Raw genomic sequence first — 15,755 nt, 5'->3', positions numbered from 1 at the left:
TGGAAAAGAATGAGGAGGAGGTTTAGAGAAAAATGATGGCGAGAATGAGGGAAGCCTGGAGCCAGGAGCCACTCGGTAATAGATTTCTCAGCCTGTTCCTGGGCCTAGTAATTAATCCTGAGGGGCTAATTAAGTTCGGGCTTCCGCTCCAGGTACTCAGTGACCTCCCTCTTGGCCTTTCCTCTCCCGAGGGGGAGGCCCAGCTTGGCCCACCCCCACCAGGGCCTCCCTCCTGCATCACTGCTAGGCCCCCAGATCCCTGGGCTTAATTATCTGGAATGAAGGTTTAATCAGAGGCCTTTACCGCAGGGAGGGAAGGCTGGGCAGGAGGAATGGCCTCCCAGGTGCAGCAGCACCTGGAATAGGGTGAGGCGAGGGCGGCAGGGTGGAGCCAGTGTAGGGGTCAGAGCCTGTCAATATTTAACACTTAGATACTTTGTTCATTGCAGATGTTTTTGCATTCATTGGCAGTTTTTTCAAATGTTGCATTAAAATAGTATTTATCTGAATGACTGAATTTGGCAGCGCCTCCAAAGTTTTTTTTTTCCCCCAGTTTTACTGAGAAATAATTGACATACATCCATGCATAAGTTTAAGGCCATGATGGTTTGATTTACACATACTGTGAAAGGATTATCGCAATAGGTTCAGCTCACATCCGTCTTCTCATATAGATACAATAAAAAGCAAAGAATAAAGGGGAAACATTTTTTCTCCTTGTGATGAGAACTCTTCTAGGATTTACTCTCTCTCTCTCTCTTTTTTTTTTTTTTCCAACCGTGCCGCACAGCTTGCGGGATCTTAGTTCCCTGACCAGGAATCAAACCCGGGCCCCCTGCAGTGGAAGCACAGAGTCTTAACCACTGGACCACCAGGGAAGCCCCAGCTTTTACTCTCTTAACAGCTTTCCTATATATCCTACAGCAGTGTTAGCTACAGTCATCATGTACATTACATCCCTGGTACTTATTTTTCTTATAACCGGAAGTTTGTATCTTCTGACCACCTTCCTCCAGGCCCCCTAAGTTTTGTGCGAAGGCCAGTGCCTTGCTCTCCTCACCCTAATCCCAATCGTGACTGTTGCATGGAGCCAGCAGCTCCTACCCATCCTGAGCTCCTGTGAGGCTCACCACTGTGAGAGAGTGGTCTACTATTGCACCGATTTTACAGATGAGAAACTGAGGCCCAGAAGGGCAAGTCATTAGCCTCAGTTCACTCAGCTAAGGGTAGGCAGAGGCATGATTCAAACCCTTGACTCCTGGGTGGGGTCATCGCCTGTCTGGGATCCAGAGACACTGCGACCAGCCTTCCCCTCAGAGCTTTCGCTCTTGCAAACACTCACCACATTCCATCTGCCTGGGAGGAAAAGCCCATGTCCTCCCCACAAGGTCCTGCACAACCTGCCCCTATCCCCTACCTGCCCTCCCCTCCTCCCTCTCCCCACCCCCTCACTCTGCTCCAGACACATGGGCCTCCTCACTGTTCCTCCAACACGCCAGGCACGACCCTGCCTCAGGGCCTTTGCACTGGATGTTCCCTCTGCCTGGAACTCTCTTCCCCCATCATCACTCACCTGGACCAGCGCAGTTGCCTCCACCCTTGGTCCCCTGGCTCCCAAACTCACCCCCCATAGCCTGTCCTCCCAGAAGTGGCCACCAGAGAGCGCCCGTGAGCGCCTGAGTCAGGCCCCGCCCCTCCTCTGCCCACAGCCCTCCAGGGCTCCCACCTCCCTCGCGGTAAAAGCCCAAGTCCTCCCCTCCGCCCACAAGGTCCTGCGCGACCTGCCCCCGAGGGCAATGAGATCCAAGGAAGGCTGTGGCCTTACAACGGGGCCCAGCAGAGCCAGGCTTTGCACCCAGCTCCATCTGGCTCCAGTGCCTTCTGGGCTTCTCCCCTCAGCCAGCTGCCTCCCAACCTCTAATAAACTCCTGAGAAGTGCTGGGCAGACGTGGCAGTGAGGACACTCTTTATCTGTCCAGATCAGGCCAGCTCGGCGCAGCAGTCAATAATTAATTCTGAATTTCCCCCATTTATCAAAGCGTCAGGAGCCAGAGTGCCTGGAATCCCAATCCCGAGGCTCTGTGCCCCGTGGCCACCTGGAGCTGGACACAGTGGTGACAGAAACTGGGGCGGGGGACCCTGAGGGAGTCTGGGAAGGGAGGGAGTCCTTAGCTCCCATTCCCTTACTCTGGGTTATTAAATGCTGTGCGATCCATCAGTGATCAGAGCAGACCTCATCCCAGCCTTCACGGTGCCCAGAGGCAAGTGGGGAAAATAATACATTGAATGAATAATAATATAAATAATTAATGCTACAAAGGAATAGAACAGGATACTGTGTGAATGCAAGACCGAGGGAACGTGGTTGTTTAGAGCCTCCCCAAGGAAGTGACATTGAACCTGCAAATCGGAGGATGAAAGATAAGGGGTGGGGAGAGGGTCCTCCAAATGTAGACACAGCACATGCAAAGGCCCTATGGCTGGAAAGAGTTTCTCCCACTTGGGGCCCGGCAAGGGGTTAAGTGGGTCTGGAGCTCAGAGCACAAGTGTGAGGTCAGTGCCAGGCCTAGAGCCATCACGGTGAGGCCAGCAGCCTTCAGTGGATAGCCAGGGGCCATCAGGGGAAGAGGCAGGAAGTTTCTCTGATGACCTGGGGGATGGCAGTGAGGCTGCTCCCACCCCAGGTGAGTCAGACAGCAGCCTGGGCAGGCGACTCCGATTTTTTTTTTTTTTTTTTTTGGCTGCATTGGGTCTTCGTTGCTGTGCGTGGACTTTCTCTAATTGCGGCGAGAGGGGGCTACTCTTCGTTGCAGTGTGCGAGCTTCTCATTGCGGTGGCTTCTCTTGTTGCGGAGCATGGGCTCTAGGTGCGCAGGCTTCAGTAGTTGTGGCACGCGGGCTCCAGAGCGCAGGCTCAGTAGTTGTGGCGCATGGGCTTAGTTGCTCCGCAGCATGTGGGATCTTCCCGGACCAGGGCTTGAACCCGTGTGCCCTGAATTGTCAGGCAGATTCTTAACCACTGTGCCACCAGGGAAGCTGGACTCTGATTTTTTGTTTTCTTTTTTCTTACAACTGTTTTCCCCTCGGAGGATTCTTTCAAGCCCATTTGGGTGTGGGGATGAGCCAGGATTTCTCTGCCAACAAACAGCCTAGGCCTTGCAAGTAGCTTCTGGCCCAGCCACCTTAAACACCTCCCTCCTTGGGTAGGTGGGGAAACTGAGGCCCAGAGTGGGACAAGGACCACCCAAGGTCATTCAGAAGAGTGTGGGCCGAGCCCAGAGGAGGGGTTTCCAGGATCCTAGGAGCAGCCCCCCACCCTGCAGCTTCTGTCTCTTCTGCTGGACCTCAAGCCCCATGAGGGCCAACAGCTGGGTGTCCTAGTCACCACGCTGTCCTCAGTGCCCTGCAAATTGGAGGTGCTTCATCAGTGATTACAGAACGCATGGACCCAGCAAATTTTGGAAACACCCAGAGGTCATGCTCAGAGCATCAGGGGGAAAGAATGTCCCTTTTGAGAGGGGATATGAGAGACAGATACAGGGGTATGGAGAGAGAGAAACAGAAATAAACTGCCAGAGACATGGAAGGAGACAGAGACAGAGATGGAGACAGACAGAGAGGCTCAGATAGAGAGAGTGGAGAGCAGAGATCAAGAGACACAGAGAGAAAGAGTGACAAATGGGGGCAGATACATAGAGAAGAGATTGAATGAGACACAGAGACAGATGGAGACACAGGGGGTGGGGGAGGCATCAGGGTCAGGACCACCACTAACCTGTATAGGAGACTTTGTGTGAATTATGAAAAGATTTCCCTTCCTGAGGCCCTGTCACCCAGCTGGATGTTTTTGTGCAGTGAACAACCTGCCCCACTGTCTACAGCAGCCGAAGCAAAGTCTGTCTTGGTATCTCCAGCAGCCAGCACAGGGCCGGGCACACAGAGCTCACTCGATAAATGCCCGTTGAACTAATGGGCAGAGTTAGAGAATGCCAGAATCTGGCCTGGAGTCACACAGAGAGATAGAGAGAGAGAGAGAGAGAGAGAGAGAGAGAGAGAGAGAGAGGGGCACAACAGAACTAAAGCAGAAAGTCCAGGTGCCTGCAGTTTCTGGCTGAGCCACAGATGCCTCCTCTGGGAACCACCTGGATTTACTTGCCACCCAGGAAAATTCCCCTCGAACTTCTGGGAGCACAAAGCAAGTGGGCAGCCAAGGCGGGAGGTGGCCCCTCCCCGGGACGCCACGGGCCCCAGGGAGAGATGGTGGCTGCCAGGTCTCACCCGAAACTCCTTGCAGCCCGGACTTGCTCCTGGGGTGGAGCCAGGAGCCTGAGAGGCCCTGGGGGGACCAGACTTCCCCCATTTTCACAGCGCAGAGATGGGAGGGGCCTGGCTTGGGGTCACCCAGAATAGGAGTCAAGGGAAAACCATTCCTGGCCGAGGGAATGACTTGTGCAGAGTTCTGGAGTTGAACGAGAGGGAAGGGCGAAGGACATGCTTAGGACTGAACTGTCAATGGAGAGTGAAGCCCAAGGCTAAGTGAGGGAGTTTGAACTTGGCGTTGTTTCCAAACACTTAGTCTTTTATTCCGTACCTACTCAAATTCTGTCCCTCTGTACTGAATTTGTACTGTACTACAGGATCACCCTGTAGTCCCAGCCTAGGTGATCCTGGGGCGCCAGAGGCAACTCCTAAGACTGGGAGGACACACAGACCTCCCCGTCCTGTGGGTCAGGGATGAAGGGATGGAGGCTGCAGGACCCAGAGGCCGACTGGGAGAGAGCTGTCGAGCCCACATGGAGGTGGGGTATTAGTGCCAGGACCTTGAAAATGTAGGACTATTCCAGGTGAAAAAGACCCAAAAGGACATTCTGGGCAGAGAATACAAAAGTCTGGAGGTGTGTGATAATCAGACAAGTGCTGGAAACAAGCCAGAGTGTCCAGTAATGCTGCTGTCTCCAAAAGGGTCAGGGTTGGACCAGAGAGAGAGAGAGAGAGAGAGATCTGGGGCAACAGAAGCCCAGAGGGAAGTGGAAGCTCTTCTGGAGGATCAGAAATGACTGCATGAAGAAGGGGGCACTGGAGCTGGGGCTTGGAAGGATGAATAGGAGTTTGCAAACAGAAAAGGTAGGGCATGCAAACTGAGCAGAGAGGCTGTGGCCCAAATTCAAAGAACATGCTGATGGAGTAGCAGGACAAAGAAGGACTTGAGGAGTAAGATCAGTCAGTGTCAGATTTCTCCAGATCCAAGCCGGGCAGCCTGCCATTCTAGGCCAAGAAACCCAAGGACAGTTCCCCTTGGCTCCTCCAAAACCTGTTAGGCCTGCTCCAGCCACTGTCATCTCTCCTCCTTGGGTCACAGGTACTGTCCACTTTGGTCCATGATGACACTTGGTGGCGGATGCCTTCCACAATGTGGCTCTGGGATCTCAGTCCAGGCTTGTGCCTCTCAGTGCCTCAGTTTCCCCATCTGGAAAATGGGAACGCTGGAAGCCACTTTTGCTGTTTGTATTAATCTCAGGACTGGGAGGCCTCCAAAAAACAATGTGAAGGGAGCAAAGTGATAACAGGAAGAAAGGAAGGGAGGAGGGAAGAAAGGGAGGGAGGAAGGAAAGAAAACAGAAGGGAAGGGGAAGGAAGGGACGAAGGGAAAAACTTTGCACCCCTCCTCCAAGCCAATACCAAGGGATAGGTCCAACATTATTATTTCAGAACACACCGAAGCTGTTGAGGCTTAAGAAATGGGTGATGATTTGCATGTGATTTGCATGTGATTTGCATACTGTTTGTTAAATGTCAAAAAGGCCTGAAAATGCTGTCTCCCACCCCCACCTCAGCCAAGATGCGGGAAACCCTCCCCATTCCTCTATCAGGGACCTGCTCATGGGCTGGGGACCCCTCAGTTCAAGGGTTGCCAGGGCAGCAGACTAGAGGGGGCAGGGTGCCCTTGGATGCCCCATCTGTAAAATGGGCCATAATCGTCACCACCACCACCGAGCCTCACACTTCACAGACTAGAGTAAGTGGAGGCCAGACAAGGACGTGGCACAGACCCTGGCATGTAGTGGGAGCCGAGGAATGGAGCTGGGGTGGCTATTAAAAGCCCCACTTTCCTGCTGGGCCCTGGAGGGCAGGTTCCCCAGTGTTTGCGTGACCCACCGAGGCCAAAACCAGGCAGGAGCAGGGGCCTGGGCTGCCTGGTCCCAGGAGGAGTGATGCCAGCCCCGGAGCGGCTCCTCCAAGGGGAAGTGAGAAAAGCCCCGCAGGCCTGGGGCCGTCCCCATCCCCTGATGGACAAACGCACATCTGAACACTACTCTCCCCGCGGCCACGATTTATTATCCACCTGTTTCTGCTCTGGGCCCTGCGGCCAACACGACTCTTAATTAAAACATTATGTCTTCCCAGGCTCCCAAGCCTCTGCCCTGTGATGCCAGCACCCAGAGCATGAACGCGGCCCTCGAGGGCCTGCATGCCAGCATCCCCCCAACCCAAGGGGGTCTGCACGGCGGACCCGACGCCTCATGGCCGCAGATCAGAGATCCAACTGAGTCCCAACGTTCTATTTTTTTTTTTTTTTTGGCTGCGCCACGCGGAATCTTAGTTCCCCGACCAGGGATCGAACCCCAGCAGTGGAAGTGCAGGGTCCTAACCACTGGACCGCCATGGAATTCCCTACTCAGAGGGTCTTATACCCAGAATTCCTACAGCACACTGCCTGGAATAGCCCGGAGTACCCCCATGATTACCGTCAATGTCTCAGTGCTCTGCCAGGCACAGCCACCGCCCCCCCCAAATCCCTGCCCACTTAACCAGAGCCCTTCAGACACAACCAGGAGACCCCGTGCAGGGGGCAAAGCAGTGGGATTGAACGGGAAGGACACCGCCACGGGGGTGGACACGGGTGCAACGTGGGGAGGGGTTTGGGTTTGGGGGAGGGGTGCAGTGTGACACTGGAGCGCTGGGAGAGGGCTGGGGTCCCCCAGTCTCCACCTTTAGTCATTTGAGATTTCATGAGTGTCTGGCCACACACCCCCTGCCCCCAGACAAAGCTGTTCACAGTAGAGGAGGCTTGAGGGGGCCCAAAAGAGGACAAGGTTCTCACTGGCTGGGGAGGAGGGAATCTGAGAAGACTTCCTGGAGGAGGCTGGAATCCTGGGTGGACTGGAGCTGCAGAGAGGGGTGTGAAAGGTGCTTCAGGCTGGGGGCACAGCTTGGGTAGAGGCGTGGCAGAGAGAATGTACCAGGCGGGTGGGGGTGATGCCCCCACCAAGCTCCTCTCCCCTCTGTGCTTCTCTTCATGTGATATCCTCCGGCTGCCTCCCAAGATGGCACGTGGTTCCCAATGCAGACTGGGCACTTGAAGCCCCAAGGCGGGAGCCACATCCTCAGGATCACACAGCACAGCTGGAAAGCTGGCTGGCCCTGAGTAGCAACATCCTAGGTCAGCGTCAGGGACTGGGGCTCCATCAGGAGTGTCCCAGGCAGTGGGCAGCAGCTGGGCAGGCCAGTGTTTCACCATCTATGCTGGAAGCCCAGAACCTTGGAACAGCAGGAGGGAGGGGATAAGACAATTTCAATCCAGGCCCCCTCGCAGGGTGAAACACCAGCTCTCTGGCCACTTTTCCTTCTTCCCTTTTCCCTAACAGCCCCATGGAGAGCAACACCTGCAGCCAGCTCCTCCTTTGAGATGGCCCTGGTGCCCTCCAGGAGGGACAGGGATAGCCCTTAGCCTGTGGGGAGCTTGGCACTTGAAGCCACCTGGTGGCAGTTGCAGGAATTGCAGGCAAAGAGTGCAATTAAACCAAACCTGCCAACCAAAGCCCACTCTTTGATTGTTAAGGAAGAGGGGTAACAGAGCCCAGAGAGGAGGAGCAATTTGCCCAAGGGCACACAGCAATTCAGGGCAGCATTACTCAGGCCCATGTGTTAGTTCAAAGGTGAGAAGGTAAGGCCAGTGACCCTGCCCCAGGGGCCAGAAGCATATGGGTGTGGAGAAGGGTGATGGTCATCAGAGATGACTCTCTTCTCCTCTCTGAGCCTCAGTTTACCCGTCTGTGGTCTCCACAATCTCTAAGGTCCCTTCTGTGTCCCAAATACTGGAGTGACTTACCCACAATGAGGTCAAGGCTCCTGGGAGATGTCCCCCGCCACCCACAGCCTGCTCCTTCAGCCAGCACCTCTGGTCCCCTCGGTCATGGCTCCACGTCCTCCAACACAGATTACCTGCAGGAGGGGGACAGAAAGATACAGGTTGCAGGCCCATGCAGCCCTCACCTTGGCACTTAAGGCCTCCTGGTCTGCTCGGTGTCCGGCCAATGTATCTTGCTGCGTCTGCCCGGACTCGCCTCCACCCACGAGACCCTCTCTCTTGCTTCCAGGAAACACTAGAGCTCCAGGAAAATGTTCTGAGCATCCCCTTCTTCACCTCCAGAGATCATACATTCAATGAACATTTATTGAGCACCTACTATGTGCCAGGCACTGAACTGGGGAAACAGCAGTGAATAGGATGGACAACAATGCCCTCACAGAGCTTACAGTCTAGTGGGGGAGATGGAGCAAAAAAAAATTAGTAAAATATTAGTAAAAATAATCAAGGAAGTATAGAGAAAGATAAAGCAGGGGTAGGGTATGGTGTTGGTGGGATGCCATTTTAAACAGGTGGTCAGGGAAGATTACACTGAGGAGGTAGGATCTGAACAAAAGCCTGAAGGAGCTGAGGAAGGGAGGTGGAAAGCATTGCAGGAGGAGGGAACAGCAGTGCAAAGGCCCTGAGGTAGGACCATGCCTAGAGAGTCGGAGGAACAGCATGCTGACTCTATCCTAGTTCAGCCTCCACCATCACTCACCATCACTAGACCTCCACCTTGGTCCCCCGATCCCCACCCCCAGCCCTCCCCGCCCCCTCCACAGTCTGTCTTCCCTGTATCAGCCAGAGGGCACCTGTGAGTACCTGAGTCAGGTCCTGCCCCTCCTCTGCCCACAGCCCTCCAGGGCTCTCACCTCCCTGAGGGTAAAAGCCCAAGTCTTCCCCATGGCCCACAAGGCCCTGTATGACCTTCCCTGTCCCCTCCCTGCCCTCCCCTCCTCCCTCTCTCCCCCTCGCTCACTCTGCTCCAGACACACAGGCCTCCTCGCTGTTCCTCCAACACACAGGCATGGTTCTGCCCCAGGGCCTTTGCACATATCGTTTCCTCTTCCTGGAATACCCTCTTGCCCACTCTTGTTCTCTTTGTTTAATCAGCTCCTTCACATTGTACTGTGAAATGTCACCTTCTCCGACAGACCTCCCCTGGCCACTGTTGATAGGGTAACAACACCTCCATCACTCTCAACCTTCCTGCATCTTTCCACAGCACTTATTACAACCTGACATTTGAACATATGTTTATTTGGTTCCTTGTCTGTCTCTCCCACTGGACTGACTGTGGGCTCCGTGAGGGCAGGCCTGGTCTGTCTGGGTCCCTGCTGAGTTCCAGTGCTGCCCAGCACATGACCCGGCACACAGTAGGCACTCAATAAATGCGTATTGTATATTGAATATTGACTGTGTAGACGTCTGTGGATCATCCAGCTGCTAGGCTTTGTTTGGCCACTGCCAGCAACACCCTCTCCCAGCCCCAAGCCCCAAACCCCCACTGGTCACCATCCCATCCATCTCCTCCTACCCCTTGAGACCCTCCCTCGAGAGGGCCTGGAGAGGCAGGCCCTCCCACCACATCTTGAGCCTCCAGGACTGGCATCTGAGGCTCCTGCTCTCAAAACGTCACCCAGACTTGGTGGACCAAGCCTCTAGGGGCCCAGCGAGCATGACCCCCATAAACTCCAGGGTTACACAGACAGCTCCAGTCCCTCCCCCACCCAGTGCCTCCACCCCAGGCTCTGGGACCAGGCCCTGCCCATCTCCACCATCTCACTGCCAATCTCACCAAGCACCAGCCTCCACCATTTCCCAAAGCTGCCCCAGGGCTCTACATGTGCTGTTCCCACAGCCCAGCTGCCCTTCTCTGCAGACCCCTCCTTGGGTTGGGAGACCCACTCTTCTCGGGTCACCTTGGCCAGGGGACCTCTTTGGATACCCCAAACGGCCAGGTCAGAGTGTGGACAGCAAGGGTCAGGATGGGACTGTGGGGAAGGCAGGGGTAGTGGGGGAGATGGATGAACAGAAAAAGAAGAGAGAGAGAGACACCCACAGAGAAAAACAGCAGAGACAAAAATGGACAGAGATGCAGAGAGACAGAGAGATGTAGAGAGACAGAGACGGAAAGGAAATAAACAGGGACAGTGTCACAGAGAGAGGGAGAGACAGGAAACAAAGAGAGATGGTGAGAAAGACCGGCGAGGCTGGAGAGAGGCAGACAGAGTGAGAGAAAAGAAGAAAGCCTGCAGGGGGAATCGAGCCAGGCTCCCGGCCTTTCTCAGTGCCGGGCTCTCTCCAAGGAGTCCACAAGGACGAAAAGGATCCCCAGTCCACCCTTCCGCAACCATCCCACCCACAACACCCTGACCCCAGCTAGGCCCTCCAGGCCTCCCCCCAGCCCTGACCCACTTCCCGCCCCACCGGGGACGCCAGCCAGGCGCTCCTGTGCCCCGCCGTCTCCCCCCGCATTCCCCATCCAGGACCCCAGCCAGGCTCTCCTGTGCCCCCCAGGCCCCGCCCATCCTGACCCACCTCCCGCCCCACCGGGGACGCCAGCCAGGCGCTCCTGTGCCCCGCTGTCTCCCCCCAGCCCTGACTCACCCCTCACCGGGGACCCCAGCCAGGGCCCCCTATCCCCCCAACCCCAGGCCCCCGCTCCCAGGTCGCCCCCCAGTCCCCGCCCCCGGCCACCTGGGGTCGCTGACGAGCAGCAGCACCGAGCCGTCCTGCAGGCGCACGTCGCGCACCGTCTGGTGGTCGTCCAGCCGCCGCGCGTTGTAGTAGAAGGTGCGCTTCCAGGAACTCACGCCCTGGCCCACGAGCTGGGCGCGCAGGTCGCTGAGCGTGTCCCGCGGCCGCACCGTGAGCGGCAGCAGCAGCGCCTCGTCCGCTAGGTGCACCTGGATGTGGTAGCGCTTCCAGCGCGACAGGCCCCGCCGCAGCCCCTCCATGGCCCCCGCCGGACACTCGGACCCGGCCCGGGCCCTCGGACCCGGCCCGGGCCCCGCGCGCCCTCCGCACCCGCCCAACCGGCCCGGCCGCCCGCTCCCGCCGCGCCCGCGCCCGCGCCCAGCCTGCCCGGGCACGCCCAGCTCGCAAACTGGAGGCCCCACGAGGGCGGGGCGCGGCGGGTGGACCCGCGGGCCCCTAGCCCCCACCCGCAGACGCCCCTTAGTTTACGTCGACCTGTATTAAGTGCCTACTGCGAGCCAGGCGGATGGAGGCGCCCCGGGTGACCCGGGACGAAACGCACGAAAAGGAGCCGCATCATAAAGATAAATATGTAAATGCACAGTGCATCCGATCGTGGGAAGTGCCAGGGAGGGACCAGAAGAGGAAGAGAGCTCGAGACTGGCCGGCTATTTTAGGGATCAAGGTCAAGGGAGGCCTCTCTGTGGAGGTGGCATTTGAATGGAGATCTGAAGGAGGAATGAGCCGACCACACACAGAGTCATGATCAAGAGTACTTACTGCAGGCTGAGATGGGAACAGCCTGTGCAAAGGTCCTGGGGCAGGACGGAGCCTGCCTGTTGGAGGAACAGCGAGGAGGCCTGTGTGGCTGGAGCAGAGCGAGCGAGGGGGAGACAGGGAGGAGGGGGGTCAGGGAGGGGATGGGGCAGGTCATGCAGGACCTTGTGGGCCACGGGGAGGACTTGGGCTTTTATCCCGAGGGAGGTGGGAGCCCTGGAGGGACGTGTCTGAGGTTTGTATTTGTCACTCACATATTTGACTCTCATTTACTCCCTTATTTCCTTCAAGACATATTCAACCAGTACTTATTCTGTGTCCGGGCTGGGCTGGGCAATGCTGGGCACCAGAGAAATCCCAACCTAGGGCCCTGCCCTCAAGGGTCACCCAGTTGAGGGTGAAGGACCCAGAGCTGGACACAGACATTCCCAGTACTATGTGGTCAGGGTTTGAGTAGTAGGAGAGACCCCAGGCTAGGAAAGGCCAGTTGGGGGGGAGATGGCTTTCCAGATGAGTAGGCATTGGAGCCCTGGGGCTTTGACAGGTGAGTAGAAGTTCAACACTCCCACCAAGGAGGTACCTGCCCATGATCACCAACTATATAGTTCACTGTGTGCCTAGTGGGGAGAAGCAAGAGTCAAAGCTTGTGGCCAGTGACAGTCAGGGGAGGCTTCCATGTTGTCCTCCCCCCACCCCTGCAACCCCTTTCTCAGGCCCCGCCAGCCTCTCCAGTCTTACTTATCTAAGCACCCTCTTCCTGAAAGCCTTCCTTGACTGCTGCCTGCCCTTCTCCACAGCCATACCTACCAGGACAGGACTGACCAGTTCTGGGTATCCAGAATGTTGACTTGACCTCAGAGATTCAGTCTGTACTTAGAAGCTAGTTACGATGGAGCCCAGTGGGAACTCCTCCTCCAGCAGTGGCCAAGAGTGGGGGAGGGAGGCTGAGGCCAGAACAGGGCAGTGGGCAGATCGAGGGCTCTAATCCCGACCCTGACCCTTGGAAGTTCCTCAGGAAGGAACTTAACCTCCCTGGGCCTCGATATCACCATCTGTCCAATGGGGTTGTTATGAGGAATAAATTACTGCACATAAGCACTTAGAAATGTTCCTGAAGCATAGTCACTGGCTAATTGGCTACGCTGAGAGTCAAGTGCAATTGAAAAGCAAATAAAAACAAAAATAGCAAGCAGAAAAAAAAAACACCACGGGCTAAGTGACAGATGGCCTTCTAGGTACATGATTTAAAAAAAATAAAAATAAAAGCTTCCCTTAATTCTCACATGACACTATTATCTCCCATTTTACAGATGAGTAAAGTGAGGCTCAGAGAGAGTGACTTCCCTGAGGATACACAGTGAAAAATGGCAGAGCCAGGACTTGAAGCCTAGCCACCTGGTTTCAGTCATCATGCTATTGTCCACTTAACTACACAGCTTCTTAGACAACCATCAGATTTCAGATGGAGATTTTAAAGGTAGCTAAGAGCAAAATTAATTTCAGATGGATCACCCACCAACCAAGCAAAAAGAAAAAAAGAGAGAGAGAAACTATTAAACTACTAGAAGAAAATGTGGAAGTTAAAAATAATAATAATCCCAGTGTGTTGAAGCATGACATGACACCTTTAATGATTTAAAAGATTAATAACTGACTACAGGACTTCCCTGGTGGCGCAGTAGTTAAGAATCTGCCTGCCAATGCAGGGGACACAGTTTCGAGCCCTGGTCCAGGAAGATCCCACATGCCATGGAGCAACTAAGCCCATGCACCACAACTACTAAGCCTGAGCTCTAGAGCCTGCAAGCCACAACTACTGAAGCCCGTGTGCCTAGAGCCTGTGCTCTGCAACAAGAGAAGTCATGGCAATGAGAAGCCCGTGCACCACAATGAAGAGCAGCACCCGCTCGCCACAACTAGAGAAAGCCCACGCGCAGCAACGAAGACCCAACACAGCCAAAAATAAATAAATAAAATAAATAAATTTTTTTGAAAAAGATTAATAACTGACTACAGGACATCCCTGGTGGCGCAGTGGTTAAGAATATGCATGCCAATGCAGGGGACACGGGTTTGAGCCCTGGTCCAGGAAGATCCCACATGCTGTGGAGCAACAAAGCCCGTGCACCACAACTACTGAGCCCGCGTGCCACAACTACTGAAGCCCGTGCGCCTAGAGCCTGTGCTTCGCAACAAGAGAAGCCACCACAATGAGAAGCCTGTGCACCGCAATGAAGAGTCGCCCCTGCTCGCCGCAACCAGAGAAAGCCCGCGCACAGCAACGAAGACCCAATGAAGCCAAAAATAAATAAATAAATAAATTTATTTTTAAAAAAAGATTAATAACTGACTACATACAAATGTAAAATTCCTATAGACACACATACACAAACACACACAAATACTAGAAGGTCAATCGACAAAGGAAAACTTTTCCAAGACATGATAGACAAAAGACTGATTTCCTCAATATGTAAAAATCTTCCAGGTATCAATAAGGGCCAACAATTCAATAGAAAAAGAGGCAAAGGACATAAACAGTTTCTGAAAAGGAAATACAAATGTCTTCCAAGCATATGAAAGGGAGTTCATTCTCACTCATGGTAAGGTCAATATAAAATAAAACAATCATGAAATACTTTTTAAAAATCTATCAGGTTGCTAAGGATGAAAAAGTTTGATAATTCACCATGTTGCTGGGGTTTGGGGAAGAGAGCAATATTATACATTGGGGTTTGGAGTGTGAAATGGCATAATCTCTCTGATAATAGCTATTGAAATGAGAAGTCGCTATATCCCTTCTGGGACTCTACCCAGGTGCCCAAGGATGGATTACAGTACAACACACACGCTGAGCAATTTACATGTAATCCACAAGGAAACCTGAGACTGATCTCACTGAACAAAGGAGGGAAACTGAGGCCCAGAGGAGGGACAGAATGAGGGCCCAGGCTGGTGTACACTGTCTCAGGGAGAGTGGGCGGGCTGGCTCTACCTGTGGCACTGGGTCACCACGGTCCCAGCCACCTCCCTTGTCAGGCTAAGCTCCAGGTTTCAGGCAACACACCTGCTGGTGTTTAGAACAGGTCAGAGCAAGACCCAGAGACGCTCGGCTTTAACATATGGAGGCCAAGCCAGCCACGCTGAGCCCTGTGAGTGCTGGGTGCCAGTTCCAATTAATCCTGACTTTCTCATTAAGCCGTTAGGAAAAGCCAGGTGGCTCCGGGCGGCAGGCCCTCTGCCTGGGTCGCTGGATTAGAGGGATCATGGTTTCTGCTTTGAGACACTGTATTATCTGTCACGGGCGATTATGGAAGACCCAAGCGGGCAGTGACAAGCTCGGTGAATCCCTGAGTTCTGGAACCTGGGAGGCTCAGAATCGTGGGATCTCCAAAATCGTGGACTCCCAGAATCTTGGAGTGCCCGGCATTCTAGATCCTCAAAACAGTCTCCCCTCCTCCCGAACATTTTAGAATCCTAGAGGGAATTCCCTGGTGGTCCAGTGGTTAGGACTCAGCACCTTTACTGTCGGGGCCCAGGTTCGATCCCTGATCAGGGAACTAAGATCCCCCAAGCCATGCAGCATGGCCATAAAAAAAAAAAAAAGAATCCTAGAGCAGGGGTCCTGAATGGCATTCAACACGTCACTTCTGGCTGTCTTGCAGGGAAAAGAATGCATGGATTGTCAGAGGCAGAAGGCATATGTGTGGATGTGGGCCTGCGTCCCACTAATACTGCAGGCAGATAGGAAGGGAGGGGCAGCGCTCTGCTAACTTGCCCCTATCTGTGACATACCCACTGAACTTGGCATTGCCAAATTCTCGAATCACAAATAGCCTCTTGTGACACAGGCTTCCTTACCTAGACTTGTCCCCTTGGATCAGAGGTCTCTCAAACCGGAAGCCCAGGGGCTGAATGTGTTTTTGGTTTTTGTTTTTTTTTTCTGGGGCTGGGGGCCCACATCATGTTTACAAGAAGAACTTGTGAATGAGTTTTTCCATATAAGGAGCTCCATTGGATACAGTGCAATACTACTCAGCCATTAAAAAAAAAAAAAAAGAATGAAATAATGCCATTTGCAGCAACATGGATGCAACCAGAAATTATCATACTAAGTGAAGTAAGTCAGACAGAGAAAGACAAATACC

The 15,755-nt window shown here is 54.1% G+C and overlaps 2 protein-coding genes across 2 annotated transcripts in view; both read right to left on the bottom strand.

The window, feature by feature from the left end:
* Window positions 1-587: 587 nt before the first annotated feature.
* TINCR (TINCR ubiquitin domain containing) lies at window positions 588-11,204 on the bottom strand. The gene is made up of 3 exons (XM_082379267.1): window positions 10,831-11,204; window positions 8,110-8,222; window positions 588-7,538 (listed from the first exon to the last, which is right to left on the bottom strand). Exons 1-2 carry the CDS (start codon window positions 11,088-11,090, stop codon window positions 8,219-8,221), a joined length of 264 nt encoding a protein of 87 aa, XP_082235393.1. The 5' UTR covers window positions 11,091-11,204; the 3' UTR covers window positions 588-7,538; window positions 8,110-8,218.
* SAFB2 (scaffold attachment factor B2) overlaps window positions 588-15,755 on the bottom strand; it is a 61,376-nt gene continuing 46,208 nt past the window's right edge. Inside the window, exons 20-21 of the transcript XR_014241209.1 lie at window positions 8,110-8,222; window positions 588-7,538 (exon numbers count right to left, since the gene is read on the bottom strand). The gene's annotated coding sequence lies outside the window, so the exon portion shown is untranslated. The remainder of the gene's footprint in view (window positions 7,539-8,109; window positions 8,223-15,755) is intronic.

The sequence above is a fragment of the Balaenoptera borealis genome (assembly GCF_965194805.1).
Source record: "Balaenoptera borealis genome assembly, chromosome: 2".
In the NCBI taxonomy this organism is placed as follows: domain Eukaryota; kingdom Metazoa; phylum Chordata; class Mammalia; order Artiodactyla; family Balaenopteridae; genus Balaenoptera; species Balaenoptera borealis.
The sequence above is the reverse complement of the archived record's forward strand: the minus strand, read 5'-3'. Positions and strand labels throughout refer to the sequence as shown.